General features: G+C 60.8%; 1 protein-coding gene across 9 annotated transcripts in view; it reads right to left on the bottom strand.

Moving 5' to 3' along the window:
* Positions 1–279: 279 nt before the first annotated feature.
* The window catches only part of MIER2 (MIER family member 2), a 21,812-nt gene continuing 7,641 nt past the window's right edge, over positions 280–14,450 (bottom strand). Inside the window, exons 2-15 of one of the 9 annotated variants that reach the window (XM_082382024.1) lie at positions 14,360–14,450; positions 13,532–13,674; positions 10,389–10,514; positions 9,834–9,957; positions 9,216–9,307; positions 8,873–8,942; positions 5,331–5,482; positions 5,135–5,216; positions 4,949–5,043; positions 3,475–3,594; positions 3,177–3,301; positions 2,960–3,093; positions 1,717–2,155; positions 280–1,255 (exon numbers count right to left, since the gene is read on the bottom strand). In XM_082382024.1, the coding sequence (XP_082238150.1) occupies positions 1,234–1,255; positions 1,717–2,155; positions 2,960–3,093; positions 3,177–3,301; positions 3,475–3,594; positions 4,949–5,043; positions 5,135–5,216; positions 5,331–5,482; positions 8,873–8,942; positions 9,216–9,307; positions 9,834–9,957; positions 10,389–10,514; positions 13,532–13,674; positions 14,360–14,450 (1,815 nt within the window). In that variant the 3' untranslated portion in view covers positions 280–1,233. Of the gene's footprint in view, positions 1,256–1,716; positions 2,156–2,959; positions 3,094–3,176; positions 3,302–3,474; positions 3,595–4,948; positions 5,044–5,134; positions 5,483–8,872; positions 8,943–9,215; positions 9,308–9,833; positions 9,958–10,388; positions 10,515–13,531; positions 13,675–14,359 lie in introns of those variants that run through there. The other 8 variants (XM_082382023.1, XM_082382026.1, XM_082382025.1 and 5 more) reach the window with 8 other exon arrangements.

The raw sequence follows: 14,450 nt of genomic DNA, 5'->3' as shown, positions 1-14,450 counted from the left end.
CGTCTCTGCCCCACCGGCCTTCGGGCCCCTGCCCCGCACGTGTGAGGCCCCAGCCTCGCCCTCACGTGCGCTCACAGGCAGGCCTGTCCCCGTCAGGGTCCAGCTTGAAAGTCACCTCCACTTGCCCGGCCACCTCCCTCACACCATCACTGAGACACAGAGCACGCTCCCCCACAACCCCCGTGCCCCCATGTCCCTGGATGGGGCCCAGCACGGGGTCCACCGAGGGACCAGCACCTCCTTGCATCCCACCCGCCTGACCCAGCACGAGGCACCCACGGGGCTTCAAATCAAGTTTAATAAATAAAACAGCAAGGGGGTCAAGGCAGTTGTCACTTCACAGTGCGGTCCTTGGTGGTCCGAGGGAAGGTCGAGTCCGGCCCTGTGGACGGGCTCAAGCCAAAGCCCCCCTTGGTGACACCGGGGCCGGAAGCGCTGCCCTGCCCCTGGAGGACCCCACTCCGATTTGTAAACAGAAATATAAATAAAACGAGGAGGCTGGAGAGGAGAAGGCCCAGGACCCCAAGCCGTCTTGCTGGAAAGCCTCAACAGAAACACGACCTAGGGGGTCAGGGAAACGGGCTGGAGCCGGGCCCCTCAGTGCGGCAGGCGAAAGGCCTCGGTACCAAGGGGCTGTGAGTTCTGCGTCCTCAGACCCACGCCCGAAGCTGACGGGGGCCCCGGGGTGGGGGCGGGGTGGGGGCATAAAGTGCGGCTTTTCCTGAAGTGGAGAGAGCGGGTGGACGTCAGGGCGGGGCGGGCCGACATCGAGGTATATGGCTCTGTGCCCCACAGGGTTTGGCACCGAGTAGCAGCTGCCCCCTGAGCCCTGGGCGGGGGCAGCCCGCAGTCCGGCCAGGCGCAGGGAGACGGGCGAGCAGAGTGCCGAGGCTGCCGGCGGAGGCTGCTGGTAGGGGCGGCGTGCGGCCCCACCTCCCCACGTCCCTGGCGGGGCCGGGACGCCTTCCTCGCCTCTGCTGGCGGGATGGGCCAGCCCTCAGCGCCCAGCCGCCCAACCGCTCCTGTGGTGGGCGCAGAGGCTGGAGCCAGAGAGCGGTGCTGGTGCGTGTGTGGCGTGGGGAGGGGCCACCGCTCAGCCCGGTCCTTGACGTGCTCCGAGCAGAGGAGCTACCGGAGGCCCGCGAGGAGGGGAGGGTCAGGAAGACTGACAGGCAGGCCTCACGGCGGCCCCAAGTCCAGTCTGGGCCACACACGCCCGCCTGTGGCCAGGGATCAACAGGTCATCACGTTACAGCTGCAGGGTGAGAGAGGGAGAGACAGGAGGTCAGTGCAACCCCAGAGCAAGAGGCCCGGCGCGGGGCGTGGGCGGGACGCGGGCTGGACCGTGGCCCCGCCCCCGCCTCGCCAGCAGACGCCGCCGCCCCCACAGCCCCCACAGCCGCCTGGCCTCCCCCTACCAAGGCAGCACTGTCCTCGGCGGCCGCCTGGGGAGGGCTGGCAGCTCGGCAGGGCCGGGAGGAACCTGGCACTGGCCCCGTTTGTACCTTCTTGGATTTTGAGCCACATGAATGTATTACCTAGCCAGGAAGCTAAATGAGCCAAATAAAAAACAGAATAAAGCTAAAGAAACCACTAGCCTGCTCCGTGGGGCCACGCCATCCTCGGGCCCTGGGGGCAACCCCTCCCGCTGGCCTCAGCTTGGCCTGAGGCTGGGGTACAGCATCTGGGGGTGGGGCGGGGAGGGGCCACACTCACTGTGACAGGGGCTCCGAGTGCAGCCCAGGGGCCGGGCACGCGGGGTGGGTGGCCAGGAAGGGATTCACATCCCCGATGCCGATGAGTCCAAACTCGGCAACCGACAAAGCCACCTGTGCGGGGGCCACGGCCTCCTCGGGCTCTCCGTCCATATCCACGTGGCTGGAGATGAGGGGCAGCTCCTCGGGGAGGGCCCCGGGCAGGGCCAAGTCCACAGCCAGCCTTGGGCTGGCACCGGGCTCTGGAGCAGCCGTGGTGGGGGAGTAGAAGGCCGGCTCAGCCAGGGCTGGGGGCCGCCGAGGCAAGGGCACGGCCGAGGGCGCGTCTACGTCCAGTGGCTGGAACGAACAGGGCCCTGGCTCCGAGGACGGGGGACCATCGGGGGCCTCCCCGGGCTCGCCGAGACTCCCAGACGTGCTGCTGCCCACACTCAGGGGCTCTGTGGGGGGAGAACATGGCTGTGGCCAGGCCCCGACAACACCCATGCCCAGCTCCACCGGGTCAAGGGCAACCTGGTACGGCCCGCTCGCCCAAAAGCCACGGTCACCTCAGGCTGTGCCCGGTGTGGGGCTCCAACCTGCCGGGTCCAGCAAAGCCAAGGACCCCTCCTCACAAAATGCTCTCACACAAACACGTAAGACACACAGGGATGCAGAAATGCCCTGTCACACCAGAAGAGCGCACTGAGACTAAGGGCCCTGCCTGGGAAGGTCGTGACCCCCATCTTTTAGGGCAGGACAGGACGCAGCACGTTCACAAAGTGAGGGGGACATGGACTCGGGGAGCTTCTGCACACGGCCGTGGGGCCAGGCACGCGGACAACCCTCCGGGCAAACCACAGACCCAACTGGACCCTGGAACCAGGACAAGGGAAGCCCCAGCATCCAGCAGCCCCACAAAGCAGCATCCTTGTCCCCTGAGGTCCCCTTCAGAAACTGCAGTTGCCACCTGGGCTCTGTCCTGCTCCCGCACGGCCCTGGGTCCGGACGCCAAAGGGGGCGCAACACCCCCTGGGCTGCCACCTGGGACTGCAGAGGAGCCCCACTTGGGGCCCAGGCCGCACAAGTTACCCCCATGTGGAGAGCCAAGTCCCAAGGATGACTCGTGTGTGACATTCTGTGAGACCACGTGGGGGTGAAGGGACATTGGCCCCCAAATGCCACTCGCTCCTCCGTGTCCACCAGCCCAGGTCGGGCTGCCAGGGAGAAGTGCCCCCCGAGAGAAGGGGCCACCCCCCACTCACCGGTGCGCATCCGGGCCAGGGCGTCCCGCTCAGGGCCCGGGCCGTCGGCAGTGGCGGGCAGAGGCAGGGGCGGCGAGGAGCGGGGGCGGCCAGGGCCATCGGGGTCACCGCCGTCCAGGTCCTGGTCCGCGTCCCTGCAGGGAGAGGAAAGGTGAGGGCAGGGGCTGCCTCGGGCCAGGGCACCTCCCCCACTGCCCCGCGGGCACCCGGCACGTACGTGGTTCCCGACGGGCCGTACTTCCGGCGGCCCAGCCGCGTCTGCTGGGAGAAGTAGTCGTAGCGCTCAGACTTCTTCCACAGGTAGTAATACTCCACGCACTCGCCCACAGACCGTGTGCGCACCTGCGGGCGGTGCCGGTCAGCTTGGCCCCCAGCCCCTTCCCAGCCTGCTCCCCACTGCCCCGTGCCCTTAGCTCAGCACCCCATCTCGTGGCTTCCACTCCGTGCCCGGCCTCAGCTCCAGGCCCACCGTCCGCCTCCCTCGCCCCAGACGCCCCAAGGACGGCCGCACCCACGTGTGCTCTGTTCCTCACAGGCCCGGCGGAGGGGGTCGGACAACCCCGGCCCAGAGAGCATGCGGAGCAAGCCCACTTCTCGCTGAGCGTGGGCGTCACTGGTGCTCCAGGGAGAGCCATCTGCACAAGGGCACGCCGGGTGCGTGAGCCAACTTGAGGGCATGTTTACAACGTAGCACGAAAAGCCAAGGCCTGCACCCTGGAAGGCCAGGGTGGCCCCGCGGGCTCGTGTCCAGGGTGAGCGATCGGGGCATCTTCCCATCTCGGAGGATCACCTGCAGCAAGGCCAGGGCTGCGCCCGCAGCTGACAACCCCACCACCGCGGGACCCAACGCCTGTGCCCGGGGAGGGCTGAGACAAGCAGGCGCAGGGGCACCCAAGGACTGCCTGATCTTCTCACCGAAACCCCCTCGTGCAACAAGCCTCCCCGGGGCCAGCTTCACGGCAGACCTGAGACTCCAGTGGGAGAGAGGCCACGAGCCCTAAGCTGGGTGGGGGGCGTGCAGCAGACAGCAGGTCAGGACACAAAGGCAGCAGCCCAGGGGGTTCTGGGGCAGAAGCGGCCTCCGCTATGGGACAGGCGCGGCGGGAGCCGCGGGCACCGGTCCCAGAGGACCAAGTGCTGCCTGGGCGCGCTGGGCTCGGTCAGGGGGGCACCATCCCTGTCCTACAGCAGCCCCGCGAGGGCCCCTCACCCACTCCAACCTCCCAGGGAAGATGCCCAGACCCCAAGCGTGAGCCCGGTACCGGCCAGGCCCTGCTTCTCCACCTGCCGCATCCCTGTGGGGAGTGGGAATGGCCAGGGCTGCTGGCCCCAGGGGAGCAAGACAAGACAGGGGCGAGGGGCAGGAGTGGGAGCCACTGCGACAGCGCAGAGGGACAGTCAGGTTCCCAGACGAGCCACAGGCGCCTGGCCAGGCAGACCTCTCTGGGGGGAGAGGGCCAGGGCAGTGACAGAGGTCAGCGTGGGAGTCGTTACAAGGGAGCCACAGGCAGGGAGCACCCAAGCAGGGTGTGGGGAGACCAGTGACCCAGGCCTGGTGTTAGGGACACTGACCTGGGGAGGATGGGGCGGGGAGGAGCGGGGGGGGACATGGATGTGGAGAAGGGTATGGGGACCCGGCATTAGCAGCCACTTCGGTCATGCCTATTTGGTGCAATGGTGGGAGAGTGTGTGTCCCTGGATGGAGTGAACATGGAGACCCTCAGTGCCCACGACAAGGGGGTGATGGAGGGGATCCAGGCGGGGGTCAGCGCTGGGGGACTGGCAGTGAGCACGAGACCCTTCCCCAGATCGGAACCTTTCCGGGGGATGGGGGAACTAGAGGAAGATGAGCCGGGGAGCCCACCACGAGCCTGGGGGTTCGTTCTGACCCCCCGCTGCGGGTGGACAACCACCGTGCCGGCTCCCAAGCCCTCCAGCCCCAGAGCAGCCCCAGCGGGCCGGGGGCGCGGTGGGTGGGCAGGGCCTCACCTTGTTGGCCTGGATCAGGTGGAAGTTCTTGCCGTGCACACGGAAGCCGTGCTCGAAGTTGCGGCGCTCCTCCTCGCTCCAGGCACACAGCCCGTCTGCGAAGGTTGGAGCGGTGGGGGGGCTTGGTCAGCGTGGTCCACGGCGGGGGGGAGGCGGAGGGGGGGCCGGGGCTGGGGCTGCGCTCACCTCGGATCACCTTCACGTTGAACCGCAGCCTCCGCAGGGCCTCCTCGGCATTGAAGTTGCATTTCACCAGCTCATACAGTGCCTGGGGGAGGGGAGCCACCATTGCCCAGGACAAGTGGTTCCCCTTGAGTTCGTCACAATCACACAGCCACGCCGGCCCCCGCCCCACGGCTGCTCCACTCCCAGGGCCGCCCACCTGCTCGCTGTCTTTCACTGCCTCTCCCTCCGGGAGCTGAGACTCAGCCACCTCGTGCCACCGCCGCTTCGCCGCCCGGTACAGGAACTCCTCCACCTCCCTCTCAGGAAGGATGTTGGGGTCCCAGAGCAGCTGGTCTTCATTCTCATAGACTGTGCAGGATGGGGCAAGTTCACGTGCCGGCACGCAGTCTGCACCTCCTCTGACCGCCTCCCCGAAAGCATCACCAGCAGGCCAACTCGGCCCCTCTGGAGGACAAGGGCCCATCGGGGGCCTGGGCCTCCACCTCCGCGTCTCACAGGGCCAGCTCCGGGCACCTGGGTGCTCGAGGTGGCGGGAAGGCAGGAAGGGGTGGGAGGTCAGTGGGCCCTGAGCAGCCAGTTATCAAGGCCAGCGTCCCAGAGGGGACAGCAACTAGCCCAGGCTGGAAGGGGGACTTCTGAGCGTGGCCCGTGAGGAGGGGCTGCAGGACGAGCTCAGGGAGGCGAAAGGCAGAGGCCCAAGGGAGCAGCGAGAAGAGCCCAGACTCGATCAAGCACAGTGGGGAGACCTGGGTGCCAGCGGCCTCGCTCGGGCAAGAGCGCCCACGGCTGCCTCAGTCCCCATAACCGCCGCCTCAGCATCACACGAGCCACGTGAGAGCAGACCTCCCGGGAGAGGAGGGAGGGGAGGAGAGGAGAGGGCAGTAGAGGTCCTGCCCTGGCGGGGGAGGGGGGCAGATGCATTAAGGAAGGATAGGAAAGGGACTCTGGCTGCAGTCTGCTTTGGGGGGTGGGGGGCGGGGGGACAGCCTCCAGCGGGGGGAAGGACGTGGCGGGGAAGAGGCAGAAGGGAGAGTTCAGGGCCAGGCCCGGGGAGACCCCAGTGTCAGCATCTCTCGATTACCCAGGGAAGAACCACAGGGGCCAAAAACTAAACAACACACACAAGCCAAACACCCAGTGCAGTGGCTGAAGAGTGGAACCAGCTCCATGCTGGGCTCGCTCTTGCGGGGGAACCAGCGACTCTGGGGCTGGCGCCCCTGTAGACCTGCGGCCACCTCTCTCCATCTGCAAAGTCAACCCCGAGTCCCAGCCCCTCTCTAGAGAAAAAGCGACACCTGCCACCATCGCCGTGTGTCTACCTATGGTGTGAAGGTGAGAGGAAAACCACGTGACAACACGTAACTCCATAAACAGCTGGACATCAGAGCTAGCAGACAGGACTTCAGTATAACTATGATTAATGACTTAGGGAAAAGGACAAGATGAATGGAAAGCTGGAGAATTTCAGCAGAGAACTGAAATCAATTCAAAAGAATCACACGGACATTCTAGGGCTGGAAAATGCAGTGCGTGAATTATGCACCCACTGTGCAGCTTCAACAGCCGCAGAAGACATGATTAGTGAAATCGGAAAGAATTTCATTCAAAAAAAACAAACTGAAGCTTAAAGAGAACATAGTGTGGGACATGTGTAAGATGGTCAAGCAACCTAAGACATGTATAACTGAGTCACGGAGGAAGAGGACAAAGCATAGGACCAATTTTGAAGAGATAATGGCAAAGCAGTGGTTAAGAACCCACCTGCCAATGCAGGGGACACTGGTTCGAGCCCTGGTCCGGGAAGATCCCACATGCCACGGAGCAACTAAGGCCGTGCGCCACAACTACTGAGCCTGCGCTCTAGAGCCCATGGGCCACAACTACTGAGCCCGCATGCCACAACTACTGAAGCCCGCGCACCTAGAGCCCATGCTCCACAAGAAGAGAAGCCACCACAATGAGAAGCCTGTGCACCGCAACGAAGAGTAGCCCCCGCTCACCGCGACTAGAGAGAGCCCGCACACAGCAATGAAGACCCAACACAGCCAAAAATAAATAAATAAATAAATAAATTTAAGAAAAAAAGGAGTCAGTGCAGTAATGCAAGAAAAAGAAATAAAACATAAAAAGATCACAAAGAAAGAAGTAAAGTTATCATACACAAATGATATGACTGTATATGTCTAAAAGTGCAAAAGAATCTACAAGGTAATAAAATTAGTAAGTGAATTTAGCCAAGTCACTGTGTACAAGATTACTTAAAATAATAAACTGCATTTCTGCATTTCACAAGACTGCTACACTGAAAACTCTAAAACTGCTGAAAATAAAGAAGACCTAAGCAGAGGAGTAAGCTATGTTTGTGAACTGGAAGTGTCAATATCGTTAATGTATCAATCTCCCCAAATTAATAAAGAGCCAATGCAACCATAATCAAAATCCTAGCAGGCATTTTTGAGACAAATGACAAGCTAATTTGAAAACTTATATGGACATACAAATAAAAGTTACAAAGTTGGAGGGTTTGCACCATCTCAGACTAACTTCAAAGCTGCAATAATTAAGAGAGTGGTAAGGACCCAGGGTTAGACAAGAGGACAACAGAAGAGAAGCCCCAAAAGGCAGATATACATTACGGACACGATTTCTGATAAAGGCAACACTGCAATTCAGTGGGGAAAGAATGGACTTTTCCATATGCAGGGCTGGAGTGGGGGGGTCAGCCCTGACCCATACCTCCAACCACACATTAAAATTAAATTAAATAAAAGAGCGTATCTTCAAGACCTGCAGACTCCCTAGACAGCATACAAACACACTGTGGTTAAAATAAAGATAAGCTGGATTTCACTGAAACCAGACACCACAGACTGGGAGAAAACATCTGCCGTGCACACAGCCAACCAAGGATGTGCATCCACGCAGAAAGGACCCCCCCAAGTCACAGGAGAAAGGCAACCCAATTTAAAAGGGGAAAGGCCTCAGCAGGCACCTCGCAAGAGATACCAAGCAGCCAGTAATTGCAAATTAAAGCCACAACAGGGCACAACTCCACACCCGTCAACAAGGCAGGCCACACCAAGCCCTGATGAGGACATAGAGCAACTGGAACTCCCACACTGCTGGCGGGGGCCCCGCTCGGTGCCTACTGATGACGCCCCAGGAACAAGTGTGTGTGTCCACAAAGACAACCACACGGCAAACCACTGTGAACACTGACCAGCAGGAGGGTGAGCCAACGCGGCGCGTGCACACGAGGGAACCCAACACCGTAGCGTACGCGACGCACACTCACGCCAGTGGGATCGAGAGACAGACAACAAGTCCAGGGTGGTGAGCGCCCTGAAGAACGGGGCCAGGCGGAACGCAGAAAGACACACGTCTCTGAGGGCATGTGGGACGAGCCCTGGACGAGGTGAGGGACTGACGCGTGGGTGACGTGGGAAGAGCCCACACACCCAGGAGAACAAGCGCAGCAGCCCTGGGGGTGGGGACGGGGAGGGGGGGCAGGGTGGCCCACAGGGCCCAGGACCAGCCAGCGGGGAGGGATGGCCCCTTCCCAGAGTGTCCTGCAGGCTCAGCTGCCCCGGGGAGGTGGCCACCGGACCTGGGCCAGGACCCTCAGGCTCGCTCCGAGGACCTGGGAACTGGCTCTGGCTGGACCCGCAAGTCTCTCCTGGAGGAGTGGGGTTGGCGTTTCTCCGGCTCCCTGTCCCCCCACCTCCCAGGCCCACTTACTCTTCTCACCCTGGCGGTTCGAGTGCAGCTTGCTGAGGTCGGCTTGGAACTGAGGCCCAACCATGATCTCCTGCAAAGGCAAAGGCCCAGGAGAGTCAGGGCAGACGGAGGCCCAGGCGCGCGGTGCTGATGGGGGCTGCAGGCTGCCGCCCAGAGCCAGGCCGCCTGGCCCGAGGTGTGAGGGGGGAGGCAGAGGCCAGCTGTGCGTGTGACTGTGTCCAGTGCAGCCGTTCCTGGGGCGGGGGCGGGGGGGGGCCTCGGGGCGACGGCACTCACTCGCAGTCGAGTCCCAGCCCAGCAGAGGCCGCGCTGAGGGCGCCACCGCAGGGTCAGGGCCGCGCACCTTCTTACACTTGTTGGCGGGAAGCGGGTCCTCCTCGGTGTCTGATGAGCTGGAGGAGCCAGGCTCCTTGTCTGCATCAGGCAGGAAGCGGGCTTTGGGAAAAGAGGAGCAGGTGAGGCACCTCCTCGGCCCCGCGCGGCCCCCCAGCCAGCAGACCCCGGGGCCTCCACCCCACTCTCCATCCACCTGACCCCCACGTGTGCCCCTCCTGAGAAGCGGCTGGGTCCAGGCCCTGGCCAGGTGATGGGGTGTGATGGGCACAGAAGCGGGGACTCAGGAGGCCGCCCTCTGCTGCAGTCGTAAACCAGGGGCCCAGACCCCCAGCACCTCACGCTGCTGCTGCTCAGGCCACAGAGACGCACAAGGAGTGAGGGGTGCATGGTCCGAGGACGCTGGATCTAACAGACTTTCAGCCACAGGAACCAACAGGTTCCCTCCTCACATAAACCAAGGTCACCAGCCTCAGCTCACTGGCGGGGCAGGGCAGGGGAGACGGGTCCCTACAGGGGCTCAAACAAGAGCAGGGCACCCCCAGGGGTCCCGATGTCTGTGCCCCCAGCGGCCCAGGGCCCCTCCTTGCCCCGCCAGCCCAGGGGTAGGAGCGGGTGGGACACCTACGTCCACTCTGATTAGGGAAAAGGTCAGAGGCCTCATGGGAGGTCACAGATGGGGTGAGGTCATCGGCTGAGGACTGTGTTTCTTCCTCTTCTTCCCCTGAAAGCAAATCCTTCGCTATTTGTTCCTTTTAACAAGAAAGTAGAGAACGTTTTTGCAGTTCGTCTTCACAATCTCAAACAACCCTAACCCGAACGGCAGTAACGGTGCCAACGCGGACGAGCCTCCCTCCAGGCACGCAGGGCTCCCACGGGGCTGCTCTCCCTGCTCCGCGGACGAAGCACTGGCACGAGGGTGGGCCAGCCAGGGCCACCGAGTCGGGGAGGGACACGGCCTCCACCCGAGGCTGAGGACAGTCAGAGCCCCTCCCTCCTGGCCAGGCCACGACCTGCTCGGGACCCAGAGCGTCTCTCCCTCCCAGAGCCGTCCCTGCGGCCACCCTGACCCTGGGTGTGTGGCCACAGCCAGCAGCACTAGCTACACCCGCACTGCCAGGCTATAAGCCGCGCTTCTGCCTGTCCAGGGCCTTCCTGCCCACCCCCAAAACCGCCCCCTCACCTTGTCCAGGGTCATGTCCGGGAGGTTGGCTGCGGCGTCGCTGCCCTCGCTCTGGCGCTCCGAGATGGGGTCCGAGGCCTCGTAGCCATAGAGGGCCAGCAGCTCGTCAAGGGGCATGTCGCTGCTCTGGGGGGCAGGGCTCTGTCGGCAGGGCTGCTCTGGGGCTCTGCTCCCCCACCCCCTGAACCCGTCAGCCCCACGACTAGTCACAGGGACTCACCCCAGCCAAACCGCAGGCCCAGCCCCTCGTCTAAGGGCCCCTCACAGCCCCAGGAGGGCACTGATGAGACGCCTGAGCCCAGAGGCAGCCGCTGTCTGCCCAACGCCCCTGGCCGCGAAGGGCGGAGCCGGGCGGGCTCCCGTCCACCTCCAGCTGCCCGCCCAGGCCAGTGCAAGCTCCACTCAAGCACCGCAAGGACACCCAGTGTCTGGAAATCAACTGTCACCACACGGGACACCAATAAACCAGAAGGGGAAAAACATGGCCCTTTAATAAACGTAAAAAAGGCATCTGGTCAAACCAACATCACTCCTGATTTTTTAAAACCCTCAGTATGCTAAGTAAAGAGATGGACGCCTCATCAATGTAACAGAGAGGCAGCTTACCCTCGCCGCACCAACAACGAACAAGAGGACGCTCGAGGGCCCCACGGCCTAACACTGCTGACACTTGGAGCCACCGCGATATGACAAGAGACAGAAATAAGACCCTTAATTACCGGGAAGGAAGAGACAAAAACTACCACTACCTTCCACTCTGGTACTGCTTTCCAATCCTGTTTCTGCAAACCTCGCCTGCTCGAGGCCAGTGCCGCTGGCCATGCTGCGTCCTGACCCCTGAGGGTCACAGTCGGCTTCCAGACTCCTGGACACGCCCTCTCGTTCTCTCGCTGTCAAGTCCTGCCTGGGGGGCTTCGGATCCCCGCGGAAGACCTCCCCGCCGACCCCCAGCCCTTCCTCGGGTTTCCCTGACCAGGCTCTCTTTTATTCTCACAGCACCGCCGGTGGGGATCACTCACTGTGCCTCTCCCAGTTTCTAACTGTGCACCTGTGGGTGGGGTGGGAGCTGACACAGTGGCTCCCCGGGAAGCGACCTGAGGGAGCAGCACGGGGGCGGCTGGGGCAGCCTCTGAGGTCAGGGCAGGGGCACCAAAGTGCGCGAGCGTCAACGCGTGCTCACTAAGGGCTTCAAGAGATGCCCGTCTCACTGAAGAATACCCTGCAATTCCTGTGTGACACTACGGATTTTATGAAAGCTCACCCTGAGCGGGTGTCGTTTTGATCTTCTGTGGGAGGAAAGGGGAGGTAATGGAGACAGCACCCTGGAGCTCAGGGCTGGCGGACAACTCCCGCCTCCCGCCTCCCGCCTCCCGCCAGGCACTGGGCAGACGAGGGAGACCACTGACTGCGCTTCTTGACGGAGTAAAACTCAGCGTAAAAGCTTTCAAGCACAAAATTCCAATTTTGGAAAACTTGGATCTGACAGCATGAACTTCATAAACCACAATGCCTGCTGGTAAGGGAATATAAAAGGCAGGTGTTTCTGATTTCACTTTGGATATTAAGTTCTTTCTTTTACTTAATCAGTTTACAAAAATTATATCTGAAGAAATTTTTTTTTTTTTTTTGGCCGTGCCGTATGCCTTGGGGGATCTCAGTTCCCTGATCAGGGATTGAACTGGGGTCACATCAGTGAAAGCGCAGAGTCCTAACCACTGGACCTCCAGAGAACTCCCCTGAAGAAAGCTTAGCTGAGGTAATTTAGCTAATGAATAGCTGTTTTTTTGTTTTTTTGTTTTTGGTTACTTTTGAGAAGTTCTGAATTCAAGCTGAACTCCTTAAAATTGATTTTTCTTTTTTGAACAGAAGACATGTTTTGGTTATAAGACCAAATGGGCACCAAGTGATACACAGCACCAAGCTAAATAAATGCCCTATGATTACTCCTTAAAACAACACTCAAGTCCCAGGACTTAAAAGACATCTGGTGAGATCAGTGTTGACATTTAATGGACTGAATGTCTGTGTGTCCCCCCGCCCCAAATTGATATGATGAAGCCCCAATGTGACTGTGTTTGGAGATGGGGCCTTTATGGAAATAAATGGAAGTTAAATGAGGCCACAAGGATGGAGCCCTGATGCAACAGGATCAGTGTCCTCATAAGAAGAGACACCAGAGAGCTAGCTCTCCCCGAGAGGACATGGCGAAAAGCAGTGTCTGCAGCCGGGAAGCAGGCCCCCACCAGACACAGCCCTGCCAGGCCCTGGTCTGGGACTTCTGGCCTCCAAAACTGCTCGAAAATAAATCTCTATTGTTTAAGCAGCACAGTCTGTGGTATTAACAAACGTGTGCCTTCTAGATTTCATACGGCGAACTCTGTGGACATGTGCAAGACTCATACGTCACGGAACCAATATTCACCAAACATCTCATCCACGCAGAAGGTGACAAGATCACACACGGGTCAAGATCACTCCAAGGTCAAGACCAATGGATCTTAACACCAAGGACAGAAACTTTACTGGATCTGGTTATAGAATTCACTTCACAAAACTACCACTTGCTGCATTTTGGAGCAGCATCAAAGAATATCCACAATTATCTGAAAATATTGTTAAATACTCCTCCCTTTTCCAAGAACAGATCTATATAAGGCTAGATTTACACTTTAACCAAAAGAACAAATCACAACAGACTAACGTCTGCCTTAAAAGACAGCGTTCACAGAGATTTACAAAAATGTCAAACTAGTCCACTCTTCTCCCTAATTTTTTTGTCTGGAAAATAGTTATTTTTCATTTTCCTAAAAATGTGTTCTTTCTATTAACAATGGGTTTGTCATATCACCAATATAAACAAAGCTCCTTGAGACCCTCAATAATTTTTAAGAGCACAAAAGGGGGTTCTGGGGCCAAAAAGTTTGAGAACAGTGAGTTCAATGTCCAGCCACCCGCTCGTCTGGAGCCCAGCGCCCCATGAAGGCGGGACTGGCCTGGTCCATCCCTTGACCTCAGTGCCCAGCATGGTCCGGCCTGTGCAGACAGGGGGCCGGTGGCACAGGTCACCATGGAGTCCGAGGAGCTCGGAGACTAAGCTGATGGAGCAGCTGCGAGGCCCCCTGGACGCCCCGCCCACCGGGTACCTGGGAGACGAAGTCCTTCTCTAGCTCCTCCTCCGGCTTCTCCGGGCCCCGCGCGGCCCCCTCATGCTCCTCCCGGACGCCGTAGTTCCGAGACAGGATCTCCGCCAGGTGGAACTGATGGTCCGCGGACCCCATGGACACCACTGTGGGGAGACAGCGGCCCGTGTGAGCTCCTTGCCACCGTCCCAACCATCGAGCTTCTGCAGAGGACCACAGGGCGGAGAAAGCCTCGGGGGCCCAGCTGCCACCACAGGGGTGTATGCACGCGCGTGTGTCCACGCGGGCCGGGGTTGGCACGCAGCAGCCCAACCGATGCTCAGCCCTCCTCTGGCCTCGGCCCAGCAGCTGGGGGACGTGACCAGATCTCGGGTTTTCCCAAAAGAACCAGGATATGTTCACTGCTCTCTCTCCATGACTGGTCTTCAATGAGTTGATTTTTAGAAGAAACAAACAAAAAAGGAAATAGCTAGGTCTCACTCAACCCCAGCCAGGGAGCAGTGAGGGCCCAGGCTGGACCTGCACGTGGGTCCCGAGTGCAGCAGGAGGGGGCAGAGCCACAGGGAGCGGACAGGAGGGGCAGGCAGCCAGCTCAGGGGAAGCGCAGGGCCCCGGGGAGGGAGAGTGCCTGCCCAGCACCGCCCCCTCCTGCAGCCCCCGCCCCCAGCCTGGGCCCGGGCCGGCCAGGAAGGTCTGGAGAACGGAGGCACTCGGTCTGGAGAACGGGAGACAGCCCTGGCCACCCCGCCCGCACGCCCCATCCCGGGGCTCCAGGGGCCGGTGTGCCGTCTCTCGCACCTGCCAAGGCCCGGGCCCCGGGGAGGAAGGTACCTGCTGTGGTCTGCAAGCCGGGCTCCCCGGGGCACAGGCTGTGAGAGAGGCAAGAGGCCAGGCCAGGGCTCCGCCTCTCTAGCGAGGAGGC

Source organism: Balaenoptera borealis (assembly GCF_965194805.1).
Source record: "Balaenoptera borealis genome assembly, chromosome: 2".
NCBI lineage: Eukaryota > Metazoa > Chordata > Mammalia > Artiodactyla > Balaenopteridae > Balaenoptera > Balaenoptera borealis.
This window is presented reverse-complemented; position numbering and strand designations above follow the sequence as displayed.